The 16,780-nt window shown below is 59.6% G+C and overlaps 1 protein-coding gene and 1 long non-coding RNA gene across 11 annotated transcripts in view; both read left to right on the top strand.

The window, feature by feature from the left end:
• NFIX (nuclear factor I X) overlaps positions 1-16,439 on the top strand; it is a 144,572-nt gene extending 128,133 nt beyond the window's left edge. For 8 of the 10 annotated variants that reach the window (XM_043506890.1, XM_043506891.1, XM_038378680.2 and 5 more), the window contains 3 exons: positions 189-336; positions 3,584-3,675; positions 9,085-16,439. In XM_043506890.1, the coding sequence (XP_043362825.1) occupies positions 189-336; positions 3,584-3,675; positions 9,085-9,099 (255 nt within the window). In that variant the 3' untranslated portion in view covers positions 9,100-16,439. The remainder of the gene's footprint in view (positions 1-188; positions 337-3,583; positions 3,676-9,084) is intronic. The other 2 variants (XM_038378687.2, XM_038378685.2) reach the window with 1 other exon arrangement.
• The window catches only part of LOC122458387, a 493,263-nt gene that overhangs the window by 180,206 nt on the left and 296,277 nt on the right, over positions 1-16,780 (top strand). The gene's annotated exons all lie outside the window — the stretch shown is intronic.

The raw sequence follows: 16,780 nt of genomic DNA, 5'->3' as shown, positions 1-16,780 counted from the left end.
CTTTTTTTAAAACAAGTCCATTTTTTTGGTAAAAAACGGATTCTTTGGAGGAAAAGCGCCCCCAATAAAACACCGGAACAAAGCAAGCCCCAGCGCCCCGTCCCGGCGCCGCCGGCCGGTACTGCATCTTTACCGTTGCCTTGTCTCGGCTCGCCGTTCACGCATCCTTGTATTTATGTTGTTCGCAGCCTAACGCTAGCGGCCAGGGCAAAGTCACGGGCTCATTTTTGCTGCCGCCGCCCCCACCTGTGGCCAGACCTGTGCCCCTTCCAATGCCTGACACAAAATCCACCAGCACTAACCCAGAGGGCGGAGCGCCGACACCTACATCACCCTGTAAGTGGACGCCCGACAGCGACGACACAACCCCCCCAGGCAAACCCACCCCCAGCCTGGTCCTCACACACGGAGCCACCAGCCAGGCCGCCAGGCAGAGGGTGGCAGGGGGAGGGGGGAGAAGGGACAGCTGAAGGGGAGTGTAAAGTTTAGATACATGGGGGTAAGGATGTGTCTGGGGATGGGGATGGATGGGAGTATGGGGATGAACGGATGGATGGGGGTTTGTGTGTGTAGATAGATGGACGGACGGATGGATCGCATATGTGTATGGAGATGGATGGATGGATGGATGGATGGGGTCTGTGTATGGAGATGGATGGATGGATGGATGGGGGTTTGTGTATGTGGATGGATGGATGGATGGATGGATGGATGGATGGATAGGGGTATATGGTAGAGGAATGGGAAGGTGGGTAGATAAGGGGTAGGTGGGGTAGCTGGAGGGCAGGCAGGGGGTAGGTAAGGGGTAGCCATAGGGCTGGCAGAGGGTAGGTAGGGGGTAGGCATTGAGTAGCCAGAGAGCAGGAAGGGGGTACATAGAGGTTAGGTAGGGGGTAGCCAGAGGGTGGGTAGGGGGTAGTTAGGGATTTGATAGGGGGTAGCCAGAGGATGGGCAGGGAGTAGATAGGGGGTAGCTGGAGGGCAGGCAGAGGGTACATAGGGGGTAGGTAGGGGCATAGTAGGGGGTAGCCAGAGGGGGAGGTAGGGGGTAGCGGAGGGCAGGTAGGGGTTTGGTAGGGGGTAGCCGGAGGGCGGGCGGGGGGCACACAGGGGGTAGATAGGGGTAGCCGGCTGCCAGCGGGCCCGAGTGGGGCAGGGCTTCATGCCATCATCGAGTGTTGTGCGTTCTCGTTTGCCAGCCCTCACCCGCCGCCATCCATCCCACCCGTTAAGATGCAGTAGCCGCCGGCTCGGCCGCCTTTGGGGTTCTTTGTTTTGTTCTGTTTTATTATTATTTTGTCGGTTGCCGTGGCAACTCTCAGGGGCGGGGCTAAACAAAAGGAAAGAAAAAATACCCATTAAAATACACCCCCAGGACTGGCAGTGCCCAGAAGTTTGTGTGGGGAGGAAGGGGAATGGGGCACCAGGGGTCGGGGGTCAGTGGGTGCCGACCATACCCCCTCCCAGTTCAGCTCCGTAGCAGGCTATCTTCGCCAGGACTCCTGGGTCCAATCCCCCACCTGGGGAGGAAGGGGCTGGAGTCTAGTGGTTAGAGCAGGAGTGGGGCCTAGGAGCCAGGACTCCTGGGTCCTCTTGGAGGAGAGTGGGATCTAGTGGCTAGAGCAGGGGGTGGGGTTGGGAGCCAGGACTCCTGGGTTCTGTTCCCAGGGCTCCGTGGGCTCTCCTGGGCAGCGCTAAGGGTGTGTATGGGAGGGAGGGGGGGCAACACTAGGTGTGTGTACTGGGGGGCATCTCTTCCATTTTCCTTTGTCTTTCTTTCTTTCCTTCTTTCTTTTTTGAACTCTTTCCATCTGTCCCCATGACATCCCCTCCCGTTTGCATTCTCCATTCAGTCCGGCCGGGGGGGTCGTGGGGGGTGGGCGGGGGGGTCTCTGGTGCGTGCCCGCTGCGGCTGTGCCCACTCCTGCCAGGCGGGCGGGCGGAGGACAGGTAAGGAAGAATCCACAGCTTTTTGGGGGTTTGGGGCGGGATTTGTGCTGCCCCGGACGCTGCCCCTTGCTGGCCAGGATCTGCTCCGCTCCTCTTTGGGAGGGAAGGTGCCTCTGCCCCCCCAGCCTGCAGCTGGCAGCCCAGCGGGGGAGTGGGAGCCTCCAGAGACTGATGGGGCCGGCAAGGGGCTGCTGGTGGCCCGGCCGCCCATCCTGCCTGGGCAGCTTTGCCTGGGCACCAGCGGCCATGGGGCTGCGGGGGGGGAGTGGCTGGCAGTGGGGGGCAAGTGACCCCGGCTGGCTGCAGTCTCCGGCAGCCAGGGATGCAGCACCAGGCCCCAGCTGGGGTCTCTGCGCTGTGCCCAGGAACGGCCGGCATGGCGGGTAGGTGGGGCCCAGCCTGGCGGGTACTTGGGGCCCGGCCTGGAGGCCCCGGGGGATGTGCCATGCTGTGATTTCCCCCTGCCCCCAGCTGCTGCCCCTGCCAGCATCCCCAGGTTCCAGCCCCCCTGTGCCCAGTGAAGCCCTCTCAGCCCCGAATGCCAGAGGCCTGAGCTCAGTTATTTCTGGCAGGGGCGCAAGGCCCAGGGGAGGGCACTGATCGCCGCCCACGGGGCAGGGCCCTGCCAGCTCCATACACGGGCATCTGCTGGGCCTGGAGCGCCCCGGGGAAGGGCAACTGAGGCCTGGGGCAGCTGCTCTGCACATGGCCCTGCCCCCATGGTGGGAAGCTAAACTGGGACACAGCACAGGGGGCGAACTAACTGCATCCTCCCCCCACGCCCCCAAGAGAGCAATCGTTCGTCCTCCCCCAACACACACAGCTCTGCCGGTGCCCCTCACTCCCGACCCGCAGCCACTGCTAGGCCAACCCCCCTCCCCCAAGTTCTGTCGATGCCCCTCACTCCCGACCCACAGCCCTGATATTGACCCATCTCATGAGGGATCATGAAGGTCACGTGCTCTTGGGGGGAGCTTGAGGTGGGTGGAGAATTATTTTGGGGGTGTTGGAACTGGAGCAGCCCCCTTCAAACACCCCCCCCAGTTTCCCCACTTCTCTATGGATCCCTCTGCCCAATGCTCTGTATGGGGCAAGGGGGCAGATCTCAGCCCTGCCAGGGGCGTGGCTGCCCCACATCATGCTCTCCATGTTCACTGCCCCCATCCCAGTGATGGCCACGGCCCCCAATGCCCTCCCCCTAGCCACCTAACACCCTTCCCCACCCCTAACACCCTCCCCACCAGCCCCCTAACACCTTCCCCTGCTCCTAATGCCCTCTCCCTTCCCCCCATCCCAATGCCCTCCCCCGCAGCCCCCATCACCCTCCCCACTAGCCCCCAACATCCTGCTCACCAGCCCCCTAACACCTTCCCCCTGCTCTTAATGCCCTGCCCCTTCCCCCAGACCCCAATACCCTCCCCACCAGCCCCCTAACACCCTCCCCAAACCCTAAAGCCCTCCCCCAGACCTCAATGCCCTCCCCCTAACACTCTCCCCCTGCCCCTAACGCCCTCCCCTCCCCCCAGACTCCAATGTCCTCCCCCCTCCAGCCCCAGCCTCCTAACGTTTTCCCCTGCAGTCCCCAATACTCTCCCCCCAGCCCCCTCATGCCCTCTGCCTCTCTCCCCTCCAGCATTCGCAGCGCCAGGCTCCTCCACTGCCAACCGGTTTGTCGGCATCGGACCCCGGGACGGCAACTTTCTAAACATCCCCCAGCAGTCTCAGGTAGGAGAGAGCGACTCTGCGGGGGGGAAAAGGGGGGTTCCCAGCGGGGGGGGGGGCTTCTGCCTGCAGGGCGGGGCATCGGTCGTGCCCACATCGCGATGGCAGCCCCCCCCAAAACCTGGAGTGGTCAGAGCAGGGGGCTGGGAGCCAGGACCTCTGGTTCTACTGGCTGTGCCACATCGCTGCAGGTGACCCTTTCCCCATGGAGGGCTCTGGCCCACTGTGGAGTCCCTGAGGCCGTCCTGCCCCCACGGGCCTCTGTCTTGAGCCCTGGAATAAGTTAATTGGACAATTAGCCTATAAATCCCCGGTTGAGCAGGTGACCTTCTCCCATGGAGGGGCCCAGCCCTTGGCAAGGTGAGTCTGGGGGGGCTCTGGCCTCAAGGGGCTGGGGAAGGGCATGTGTGTTTTGGGGTCACTTCTGAGTGCTTGTAAAACTGATGGGGTGACTAGAGGCAGATGTTGTGAGATCTGGTGGCTGGCAGGCTCCCCTGCCCCCTCCTATACTCTTGGTGCTGGTTATGGCAAGTCGTGGGCTTGTTTAGTAGAATTGCTCTGTGGGGGGGTTATTGAGGGAGCACAGGGGGGTTGGGGGAGCAGGGGGCTGTGTGCCTGCTCCCTGTAATAGGAGGGTGCTGATACCCTGGGCAGGCCCCAGGGCCCCCCACCCCGTCTCCCCCTGCTGCTCCCTGCACCCGTGGGGCCTGAATTGCTCCAGGAGTGGGACAGGCAGGGGAAGAGGTGCAATGGACTCCTATGGGTGAGCCCCCCACACCCCGAAAGCTGATTCCTCCCGCATTCCTGGGAGTTCCAGGAGAATTGACCCCCCCACTCCCCCAGCAACTGTCCCATCCCACCAGGGCAGGAACCCTGGGGCTGCCCCCAACTCCAAAGGGGGGCTGTGGAGCCGTGTGTTAGCGCCCCCAGGGGAAAAATGACATGGGGGGGGAGATAGAGATACAGCCCCTCCCCTCCACTCTCCTCCCCCCTCCAGTGTGCCCCCTCCCACCTCCAGTCTACCCTGACTGAAGTTTGGCTGCAGGATCTGGCTCCTTTCCGTTCTTCACAAACTTCGTTGAACTTGGGGGGACCAGGGGCTCCACCCCCATCCCATAGCCAGAGTCACGTCTGACCCGTCTGGTTTCCCTGAGCAACCAGACATGATGTCACACCCTGGTGAACTTGGACTTGGGGGCTGGCGAAGGGAAACAAAGGGCCGGACCCGAGAGGAGGGGGCGGGACGGGGGCGGTGCTCAGCCGTCCCCACAGGCCCTCACCAGCTCCCCGGCCTGGTCCCTGCGTGGGGGGCTGTAGCCCTCACTCCTCGGTCCCTCCGCCCCCTCCCTTTCCCTCCCTCCCTCTGTGATTTTCTCCTTCCTTCTCTCCCGGGCAGCCCATGGGGGGTTTCACGGCCCCTGACTCCGTCGCATGGGGGGGTCTCTTAGCTGAGTGCCCCGGCCTGAGCCAAGGGCCGTCCCTGAACTGCTCTGCTGGTGGGGGTCTTCCCACAGTAACTGGGGACTCCACAGCTGATGGAGGGAGGACAAAACGGGCCGGGATGGCGGGGGGAGGAGGGATTTCCGCTCCAGCGTCGGTGGGGTGGGGCAGGGGGAGCTGGCCTTGCTGTCGAGGGCTCCCTGGGTGGGGCATGTGATCCCGGGGGGCAGATTGGCGCGGTCGCCCCGTCCAGGCTGTGGGGGCTACGCTTGAGAGCTAGGCCTCGCCCAACCGGGGGCCGTGGGAGCAGCCACGGGGTCCCACCAGGAGGGGGCATCACCTGGCACGTGGATCTCCCCATTCAGCTTTGAGTATCCTCACATGGCCCCCACAAGACTCAGGGCTGGCAGCCCCCATAGGGACCCAGCCGTCCTCTGTGAGGGGCAGGGCAGGGCATGGGGAGCAATCCCACAGGGATCCGGCCCCACTCACTCCGTGGCCCAGCCCGTGGCATGGGGAAGGAGGGGACAGCCCTAGATTTATCCCTCTCCTCTGATTGGCCCATGGTGCTGTGGACTGACTGGCCCATTCCTGAGCAGCTACCTTCGGATTGGCTTAGGGGAGGCCCATATCTCAGGCTCTGACCAATCACAGAGTGGGTGGCCTAGGGACGTTCCTCCCTTGGTTGTGGAGACTGGGCTCTGATGGGGTTATTGGCCCGGTGCCTCCTGATTGGCTGGGAAGGTCAGACATCGTTGCACCTCTCGGCCAATCAGACTTTAGCTTGAGGGTGAACTGTGCCTGCTTGGCTGAGAGTTTGGCCAGTGAGTGATGGGCAGGACTCCTGGGTTCTACCCCGGCTCTGGGAGGGGAGTGGGGTGTAGTGCAGGGGTGGGTAAACTACGGCCCAGGGGCCATGTCTGACCCGTCAGACTTTTTAATCCGGCCCTGGAGCTCCCGTCGGGGAGCAGGGTCGGGGGCTTTCCCCGCTCTGCGCGTGCTGTGGCTCCGTGCAGCTCCCGAAAGCAGAGGCATGTCTCCACTCCACCACCTATGCGTAGGGGCAGCCAGGGGTCTCCACACGCTGTCCCTGCCCCAAGCACCAGTTCCACAGCTTCCATTGGTCAGGAACTGCGGCCAATGGGAGCTGCAGGGGTGGTGCCTGTGGACCGGACAGCGCGCAGAGACGCCTGGCCGCGCCTCCGCGTAGGAGCCGGAGGTGGGACGTGCTGCTGCTTCTGGGAGCCACCTGAGGTAAGCGCTACCCAGAGCCTGCACCCTGGACCCCCTCCCACACCCCATCCCTCGTCTCAGCCGTGATCCCCCTCCCTCTCACAGTCCCAGACTGGAGCCCCCTCCTGCACCCCAAACCCCTCATCCTCAGCCCCACCCCAGAGCCTGCACCCCCAGCTGGAGCCCTCAAAGACCCCTACACCCCAACTTCTTGCCCAAGCCCGGAGCTCCCTGCCCCACACCCCTGCCTCAGTCTGGCACCCCTCCCATACTCCAAACCTCTCTGCTCCACCCCCAGCCCGCAACCCCCTCCTGCACCCTAACCCCCAATTTTGTGAGCATTCATGGCCCGCCATACAATTTCTGTGCCCAGATGTGGCCCTCAGGCTAAAAAGTTTGCCCACCCCTGGTGTAGTGGTTGGAGCAGGGCAGGACTGGGCATCAGGACTCCTGGGCTCTCTCCCGGCTCAGGGAGGCGAGTGGGGTGTAGTGGTTGGAGCAGGGCAGGACTGGGCATCAGGACTCCTGGGCTCTCTCCCAGCTCAGGGAGGCGAGTGGGGTGTAGTGGTTGGAGCAGGGCAGGACTGGGCATCAGGACTCCTGGCCTCTCTCGCGGCTCTGCCCCGGAGGTGTAGCGTGGCTTTGTCACTGGGTGCTCTGAGGAGCTGAGACGGGCTGGTCCGGGTGTGTTTTGAGGTCCCAGGGTAGGTCACCCGGAGAGTAACCGAGGCCCCAATGGGCCCCCCCAGGCAGCAGCTGCCCTGTCCTTGGGGCCCCTGAGCTGCTTTTCCTTCTGCCCAGCACCAGGCACCTGCCCGCTCCAGCCGGGGCCTGGGAGCCGCGTACCCAGGAGCCGTTGGGCCCCAGCAGAGGGGAAGAAAGAGACGAGAAGGGGAAAGAGAAGACCGGCCCGGCAGTGAGACCCCCAGCCCAGAGCAGGGAATCCCTGGGCAGCGCTGCTGGCTGATCAGAGAGCGCCTCCTGGTGGAACATCCCCCCACCTGCAGGCTCCAGCCACATGCAACCAATTCATGCCGTTCCCCTCTTTTCCCACCAAGGTTTTCTCAAGTCTCTTTGTGGCACGGCCTTTTCCCCCACTCCCCGGGATACCGCCTCTGCTCTGACACCCCTAACCTCTCCACTGGTGGGAACTGGGTTTACCAAGTGCGCAAGGTGGGGATCTGGAGCCAGGACACCCCTACCCACCACCCCCCGTCCCACAGGGCTCAGTTTGCAATTGCCTCCGTCGGTTTCTCGGAGCAGTGCAGCCGGTGCGCAAATGGGGCAGGGCGTGGGAAGCCCTACAGCAAGTCACCCCAAAACTGGCTCTGCGGGGGGAAAGGAGGGTGTGGCTGGGTCTTGTGATATTTCGTGGCACGCAGGATCGGGACCCCGGCTCTGTAGTCGGTGTGGGGGGATATGCTAAAAGTGATTATTCGACGTGATGTCCAGTTCACAAAGCAGCCAACCTGAGTCAGAGAACAATGGCCCAGATTTGTAAATTCCCCTCGATTCCAAGTGCCTAAATCCCTTGGGGAAAATGAGATTGTGGCTCCTGAAGCCGTGAGGTGACGCCGGGCACAGCAAGGCTTAAATGCCTTTCAAACCCTGCATCTAAGCACGCATGGGGGTGGGTCTGCGGCAGGCAGGAAGGGTTGAGCCGCTGTGAATTTTCCAAGGCTGATCCCTTTGGCAGGGGGAGAGGGGGGGTTTTCGAACGAACCTCGTGGGACTCAGTGACTCCAAGGGGCGATGCCCGGTTACATCTGCTGGGGGTCTGGCCCCGTTGAGGCCAATGGAGCGACACCCACTGAGCCCAGCTGGGGAGCCTGGTCCATCCCGGCCCTGTTTTAGTGGTGCTGTGGGGGGCGGCTCCTGGCTGGGGGGGGGTCCGTCCCACGGGGACAGGCTGACTCTGGGGAGAGCCATGCTAAGCAGAATGTCCTGCATAGGGGCTACTGGCCTCCCCTCCAGATAGGGCCTGAGGGAGCCCGGGGCTGGGCTAGCAGGTGCTGCGGGTCAGGAGTGAGGGGCACCAGCAGAGCTGGGGGGAGCCCAGAGCTGGGGTAGCAGGGGCTGCGGATCGGGACTGACAGGCCTAAATATTTCACCATCTAAATTAAAAGAGGTAAAACTGCTCAGTATGTGTGTTTGTAGCTAGAGAAACTTATTTATTCAGATTTAAACTAATAAAGATTCCCATCCATTGGGCTAGTTCGGTAGAGGGGTGTGTGGGGAAGGCTGGATGCAGGAATGGATGGAGAGGTGGGTGATGCAGATGGATGGAGAGAGGGGAGTGTATGGAGATGAACTGAGGGATGAGGGGGATGGAGAGATGCAGATGGAGGGACGGATGGATGGGGTGTGAGGATGGAGGGATGCAGATGGAGGGATGAGGCGGTGGGGATGGTTGGACAGATGGGGGTGGGGATAGATGGCTGGGGGTTATGGGGTGTGGATGTATGGTTGGACAGATTGGGGGGTGGGGATTGAGGGATGGATGGAGGGAGGGTGAGGATGGATGGAGGGAGGGTGAGGATGGATGAAGGGTTAGGGATGGGGTAGATGGCTGGGGGTTGAGAGGTGTGGATGGATGGTTGGACAGGTTGTGGGTTGGAGATGGGGGGTGGGGATGGAGGGATGGATGGGGGGGGTGGGGATGGAGGGATGGAGTGAACTCGTCGTGTGGTCGATGCTATTTAAAATAACCCATCCACATCTGGGCTGTTTCTCTTCCAGTCTTGGTTCCTCTGATGGGATCTTCAAGAAAGAGACGAGAAATCTCTCCCTAAAGCCCCCCCATGGAAGTGTCCGTCCTTCGCCCTGGATCTTCACTGAGCTGCTCCTGTTGAGACCGGGGGGGGTGCCCAGTTCACACTACCGATGAGAAAAGTCCAATCCCCTCCTCCCAACCCCAATCCAGAGCCAATTGGAATCGACGTGGACGAGGTTGGTCCTCTCCGATGCGGAATCCCTGCGCCACCCTTGGGAAGTAACGTCACAAACAGCAAAGCCCAGCAGCCCTGCAGCTATCGCCACAGGTCGGCTGCTCCGGAACAGCGCCTCTCCCCTGTTCCTGGGGCAGCCCCGGACGCGCCCGGTTTGAAATCTCCTGAAAACCACCCCGAGTGCTTATGTTTGCCAGGAGAGAGGGGGAAGTGCTGGGATCTTCCCAGAGCTGCAAATGACTTAGGATAGCAGGTCGGGGCAACGTCCAACAGCCCAGGGCACGGTCTGTCCTCACAGGGCATCCAGACTGCAGCCAAGCCGTGTGATTGCACCTCACACAGGCCAACCCGAGCTAGCAGTCAGGTGCCGGGAGGCTGTAGCAGCATGGGCGAGCCCCGGGTAATTACCCAGCTGCGGCATCCCGCTCTGGCACCCGCAATAGCTCGGCTGAAGCCGGGTGTGTCTGCATGAGGTGCAGCCCCGCTGGGACCTCCCTGGGTCGGCTCCTGGGGTGAAAAGAGCACGAATGGAACTGACTGGCCTGTCCCACAACATATTTGCAAGTACAAAAATTTTTCCTGTCTCAAATTGGGGTGAAAAATGGAAATCTCAAAAATATTCGCCAGCCAGAAACCTGACGAGTTTTTTGTTGTGGGTCAGTTGAAATATTTCTTTTTTTCCATTTGGGCCTTTTTTTGTGGAGTTTTAACCTTATTTTTTCAGTCAAATAAGCTTAAAGTCTGGTCGAACCAGAAAACTGGATGTTTGTTCCCAATCAGGAGACGCAGCCGACCCGCCTGTTCTGGGAACGGTTCCATTTCGGCAAAGCTGCGATTTCCAAGGAAAAAATGATTTGTCACAGACTCCCGGCCAGCGCCAGGCGATGGGAAATTGGTGCCTTTTTCACGTCAGTGATCTTAACCGGCCCTGTCACTGTTTCACTTGCCTCGTCTGCATGAGAAAGCAACACTGGTTTAACTTCACCTGCTTTAAAGCCACAACTCAAGGGGTTAATTTAAACCTGTTTAAAGGGCCTACTGTGAACCAGGCCGATAGAAGTGGTTTGAAATTGATGTAAGTGTTTCCACACAGGTTCCATCAAACCGGTTTAATTGAAGTCAGACCAGTTTTGCAGGGAACAAACTTTGCGCATCCAAGTCACGTTGCCGCTCTGGAAATCATCCCTCTGTGTCCAGCAATGAGCCACCTTCCCAGTTCAATTCAGTACGCTCGGGCCAGGGATAGGCCGCTGACCAAGGAGCCCCAGGGTTGGGTCCCTCCGTCTTCATCCTGGGGCAGCCGGATTCTCCAGGGTGCCCAGGAAGATCCAGCCCTGGCGGGGTGTTTGCTGGGAGCTCTGGAGAAACGCAGCCAGGAAGGCTACAAAACTTCCAAGCTTCCTCCTGGCTGCCCTGCCCCTGCCTCGGCTGGCTCCGGCTGGCCCTGGGGCTGCGTCCACAGCCCTCCCCCCGCCGCAGGGCAGCTCGGGACCTTAGCCCAGCACAGCCTGCAGGGATCGGCTCTCGGAGCTGAGCGGTGCCGCTAAGGATGCTGGGAGTTTACCCAGGATGCTCGGCGGCCAAGGGACTGAGGTTGGCTCCCAGAACATAAGCTCCTTTCCCCCCAAACATAAGCGCCGGGGATTGTCCCCCCTCGTTCCCGCCGTACGGGGCGTCGTGAGGAAGGCTAAGCAGAGATGCTCCCGGCTTGCCCGGCTGCAGGGGCAGAGGGGGCCGCACGCACTCCCTTCCCAGCCCCCCGTCAGCCTCTCGCTCGAGAGCCTCCCTCGGCTGATGAAGTGGGATTCTGCCTGGGGGGGAACAGTTAGATTATTTTAGAGAAGGGGGCATCTAGTCTTCTTCCCAGCTTTCCCAGTGGCTCCCAGCATGGCCCCGCCTTTCCCCCCCACACAATGGAGCTCTCTCCAGCCCTGCAAGTGCAGCGTTGGGAGGTTCCCTTTGCAAACAACCCCCCCCCCCCAAGGAAATCAGCTTCACCTGAGGACGCCCACCGGTGCTGCCAATCCCCGGGCATGGCTTCCCCCCTCCCTTTCCGAATGCCCCCCCCCCCCAGCGAAAGTGCTGGGGGTGCCGCGGCAGCTGGCTTGGGCCAGGGCGGGGGCGTCTGTGAGGTTTGACTAGGTCGCGTCTAAGCTAGCTCAGCTGATGGCTATTTTCTTTCCCCGTCTCCCCACCGCAATCTGTTCTCGCTTCTTTCCTTCGGATTTGCTGCTTGGTGGTTGGTTTTTTCGTTTTAAATAGTTGGATCCTTTCTCTTTTCTCCTCTTTCCTTTCTTCCTTCGTCATAGCTTGGTGGTTATTTTAGGGTTTGGGGCTTTCTGTACATACAGGCGATCAAACGAACTAGGGCCAGAGTAACAAACGCGCCACGCCCCAGCCAGCACTCACTCGAGACGTGCGCTCAGAGCCATCGGGAAAGCTCTGGCCGGTCTCACACCAGAGAGATGCGGGTATGTGTTGGTGCGGCTTTGCTGCAGGGACATGGAAAAGGTTCGGTTTTCCTGCTGGTCCAGAGCAGTCACCCAGCCTGCCACACGCGCTGTCTGTTTCGCTTCCGAAAATCCATTTGAAAACTGTCTCTCTCCATCTCGTACCCACCTTTGACTCATCAACATCGTCGTCTTTATCTTTATATTTTTTAGAGACACAGGGACCCATCTCTCCACCCCGTTATCGGGCGCAGGGCCTGCGATGCTGAAATGCAGCCACCTCTGGGGCGGGGCGGGGCGGCTGTTGGTAACAGCAGCGCTGTAGGGTAGTTTTAGGACCAGAAGTGGGGATGGGGGAATCCTGTAGCTGGATGAAACCCCCAGGAAGGGGGTGGGAGTTTGGGAGGTCACCTGAGCTGGAGTTTGGCCCGGATGCCAGGGTTCAGATCTTGAGTCTTGAAACAACAAAAAAGTGGTTTTGTTTGTTTCAGTGGTGAAAGTCCCAGCAGAGTCCCTCGGGGATTGGGGGCTACAGGGCTGTACATGCCCCCTCCCTGTCCCCCACTTGGGCCCTGTCCTGGGACCCCCTGCCTCCCTCCTGAGGGAAAATCACAGATCCCATCTCTTGTGCCTTGGGAAATGAGGGAGCCCTTGTGAGCCCAATTAATCAGGGGCCGGCGCCTCCTCCCACAGCACAAATGCTGCCCCCGGTAGGAGGGTTTTTTCAGGGGTGGGGGAGGGCTGGGAATCTGCACTCTGGAAAATGCCGAGTTTCCGGTTCTGTTGGAGAAGCAGGGTCCATGGGGGAAACCAGACAGCTTCAGGCTGAGGCCTCCTGCACAATTCCCCCCCTGCCCCGGCCCCAGCTCTGGGGGCATCAGCGGGGTGCAGGGCCCTACCCCCTCCATCTCGTCCCAGGAAAGCCCCTCAGCCCATGGAGGGGCTAAAACCCCGCCGGGTCGTGTGTGTGTCCCCTCCCCCCGGCGCGCAGCTGCAGGACAGCTGGGCAGCGCCAGTTTGTCTGGGGGCAACTCCGGCTGCTAGATGAGGAGTGACAGGCCCTGTGAGAGCTCGAGCTCCAAGGACGGACACAGCCCACCGGGACTAGCTGGTGCCCGGGGCGAACGCTGCAGTGCTCTGAAGGCCGAGTGCCTCCCCAGGGCGTGTGCACAGAGCAGGCCCTGCCGTGCTCTGCAAGCTGTGCCCCCCCTGACCCCTCCCCCAATGAGTGCACGTCACTGGCTTGGACACGAGCTCTCTGGGGCCTGCCTGTTGTAGCCCAATCTCCACTGCCCTGGTGCTAATCTGGAGTCACTCCGGATGGGTCATTCTGGATTTACACCTGGGCAGCTGAGAGCAGAATCCAGTCCCGGGCCCCAGTCCATAGCCCTTGTTCTCAAGCAGAGCCCAAGCACTGGGCTTGGACAGGCTGACTCCAGCTGAGGCCCCGGGGCTCCTAAGCCAGGGGCCAAACCTTTAGCGGGCATAAAGCCTGTGGGGTCAGTGGAGCCAGTTGAGTGACACCCATTGACACCACTGGCACCTGACCCTTTTTTTTCTTTGCACGCTGGGCCCCCTCCCGCATTTCAGCGCCATCCGATGCTGTCGCCCCGGCAACTAAGGGCGGCCTTATGCCTTCCCTTTGAGCCGAGAACTGCTCTGGGATGGGACAGGAAGCTCGCTGGGAAACCCCGCAGGAACCCTCCCAGGCCTTTCCGGAGAGACACTGAACGTGCCCTTATATGCCACACTTAAAACCACTCCGGTGTGTTACCGTACCGCTGCCCGGCTCCCGGGGGCTCTGCGGGGGGAGCAGTAATTCCTAGCACTGGGTATTTTTCGCAAATATTAATCAAAGTTACCGCAAACTACGTCCCCGGTAGGCGCTCAGAGCAGCCCTGTGGCATTCGGCAGCATTCTCCCAGGTGGGCCAGACAAAGGCAGGGTCTGGGTTGTTCTTGGAGGCCGAACGTTTGTCGGGAACAAGAATTCAGGGTGTCTCGGCTCCAGCCTTGGAACTGTTCAGCTGCCTCCAGCCACACGTGTCTGTAAGATCAGGGCTTTCGAGGCCGGGCCCATCGTCCTTTTCGCATTTAAAAACCCCTGGCGGTTCGTATCCCTCTGTTTCCAGCCAAGGCCCCGATTCAGCGCTGCACTAAAGCACACGCTTCACGCTCATGGAGTGCGTCTTCCCTGCAAAAACACCCCGTAGGAGCCAGGCTGGAGCCCAGCTGTCTGCCCTGCTGTTCCTAGCTTGGTGGCATGAGCCCGAGGGGCATGAGCTGGGCTCCGAGACTAGCTGCTGTGGGGGGTTTTCCCAGTGTAACCGTAGTCCCGTCTTGGCACCAGCACGTCTGACAGAGGAACTAACCAGGGGTTTAGCGGGACTCTTTCAGAAGCCAGAGGTGAGCAAGGCTGGCTGCAGCAGAATGAGACTCACTCGAGAATGTGTTTAAAAAATGGAAAAAAAAAACTTAAAAAAAGCTACAAATATATATATAGGGGGCTAAAACTGAACAAATGTTGTTTTCTTTGAGCCAGTGCAATGACTTGCATAGTTTTAATATCTTTGTATGTTAAAGATTGTTAAGCAGAAGAAAAAAAATCTATTTTTCTTGAGATGTCCTGTTCCCGGGGACTCTAAATACACAGGGGAGAGAAAACCCAACCTTTGTAAGTATGGGAAATAATTCTTCTTCTTCTTCTTCTTCCTGTTTATTTTTTCATTCATTTATTAATTTTTATTTTTTTTGCCTTTTTCTCGTTTCTTTTTTTTTTTTTTTTTTTTTTTGGGGAGGCTGAAGGGAAGGTTTTTTCAAACAAAAAAGAAAAGAAATATATATATCGGTTCCAAAACCGCAGAGAGAAAAAAAATGTAAAAAAAACCCCTAAAGTGAAGACACAAGGACGGCGAGAAAAGAAAAATGATGAAAAAAACACATAAAAAAAAGAAAATTAACAAAAAAATTATATATAAAACCACAAACCCTGGTGCTTTTTACAATATAAAGGACATTAAAAAACCTCTATTATACATAGTTTATGAACCAATTAATTGTTATCATAAAGCACATTTTAGGAAACATACATTATCCTTTCTTTATGTTTAACTGAAAGGGGCAAGACGGACTGCGGTTATCAGAGGCACCCAGCTTTTGCTGATCTTACTGGGGGGGCAAGCGAGAGAAGTGGGGGGGCCCTGCCTTGGCCAAGGGGTCCCCCCCAGCTGGGTGTCACACACACCCCTCCGCCAGGAGTCACGCCTCCCATGTTGATGGGTTGAACCCCTTTGTGCTGATTCCCCCTCCCCTCCGCCTTGGTCCCCGGAGAAACTTTAGTTGGAATCAGGCCCAGCTCCCCCTTGCCCCCCCTCTGCCCCCCAGGGAAGATTTTTCTTTGGAGCCAAAAGCCAACTTTGATCTCACCAGCATTTTGTCGTGGAGCCTTTTTCAGAAAGTTGGTTGTGTTCCCCCCTTTTTCTGTTCTCCGGGACAGGGTGGAGGGGAACCCCTCCCTTTTCCCCTGATGGACGGGGGGGAGACACCTGGGATTGGAGCGGAGCCCCATTTCCATCTCCCCCAGTGACAGAGAAGTGCCATTGGAGGAAGGACCTTTTGGTTCAGGAAGGGCCAAGCCCTGCCCACGCCTTACCCGCCCGCACTGCCTGGCAGCCAACGTGCCTTCACCCCCTTGCTGGTCCGGACGGACGGGGGGGGCTGAGCTGCTCAGCTGACCCCCCAGCCGTGCCCCCCAGTGCCACACGGCCACGCAAAGCAATAAAGACCCCAGTTTCCACCGACAAAGACAAAAGATGCTAATCGCCTGTGGGGGGGCATGACACAATGGGGTCCAAACTGGATCCTGTCCCCCCACCATGGAATCGTGGGGCCCAATCTGGATCCTGCCCAAAATCCCAGGGCCCAATCCGGATCCTGCCCCGCCCAAAATCCCAGGGCCCAATCTGGACCGGGTCCTGTCCCCTCTCACCCTAAGAGCTGGGAGGGCCCAATCCAGACCCTGTCCCCTTCCCTGCACCCCAAAACTGCCAGGGAAAGAAGTCGAGGTGGACATTTTCCAAAGTGGCTTCTGATCTTTGGTTTGGTCTCAGTCTTCTCCTCCTCCCCGTCCCCCACTCTCCCCCTTTGGAAACCAGGCATCTCAACCTGGGCCCCTGGATGGGGGCAACGCCCACCCCCGCCAAAAAAATCAAAGCGCCCCACTCCAAAACAGGCCGCTGAGTGCCTGCTCCCCCTTTGCTAGGCCAGGGCCAGCCCTTTCCACCATCCCCCCCATGCTACTCCCGAGGGGTTCACCCGCCACAGCCCCCCACTGCCTCTCGCTCTAGGACCCCCCCCGTTAGGCTGCATCGCAACAAGCCAGCTGCTCCCGCCCGTCCGTCTCTGCCCCTTCCAACAAGTTTCTTCGTAGGGCAAGAAACGCAGTATATCTGAGTACAGTACAGTATATATATATAGTCCTAATGGCCTTGAGTGTGCTTCTGTCTCCCCCCTCGGCTCGCGCCCTCCGTGCCCCCCGCCGTCCCCCCCGCTCGCGCTCGTGCGCCTTCCTTTCTCCGCCTTTGCGAATAAAGCGTAGTTCTTCGTCTGGTTGCGTCCCTTCGCCAGCCCCCGCCACGTCTTAGCAGAGTGCAGCTTAGCCAGCCGCGCTGATCACGCCAGTATCGCTCCCCCCGCGGGAAAAAGGCGTTTCAAAAAAAAAAAATCGACAAAAGCGACAAGAAAAAAAGACAAAAAAAAGGATAAATAATAAAATGCAAAAACCTGTTATACCCGGTAACCGGCTCAGGTCCTTCTTCCTTTTGCCGGGGCGCGCGTGGGTCCCCTCCCGCCACGTGCTCCCCGGCCCTGCAGGGCCCTCCCCAGCATGGAATTGGGTGCCTTGGGGGGTCGCAAGGGGCAGGGGTGGCTGGCAGGGGCGTTCAGTTGGGAGGAGCTGTGCAGACATGGAGCGTAGACACCCCCCCCCCGCACGCTGGCCCCCCCCCGCACGCTGCCCCCCCAGCGCCCCCCCCCCGCA

This window comes from Dermochelys coriacea, chromosome 20 (assembly GCF_009764565.3).
Source record: "Dermochelys coriacea isolate rDerCor1 chromosome 20, rDerCor1.pri.v4, whole genome shotgun sequence".
In the NCBI taxonomy this organism is placed as follows: Eukaryota; Metazoa; Chordata; order Testudines; family Dermochelyidae; genus Dermochelys; species Dermochelys coriacea.
This window is presented reverse-complemented; position numbering and strand designations above follow the sequence as displayed.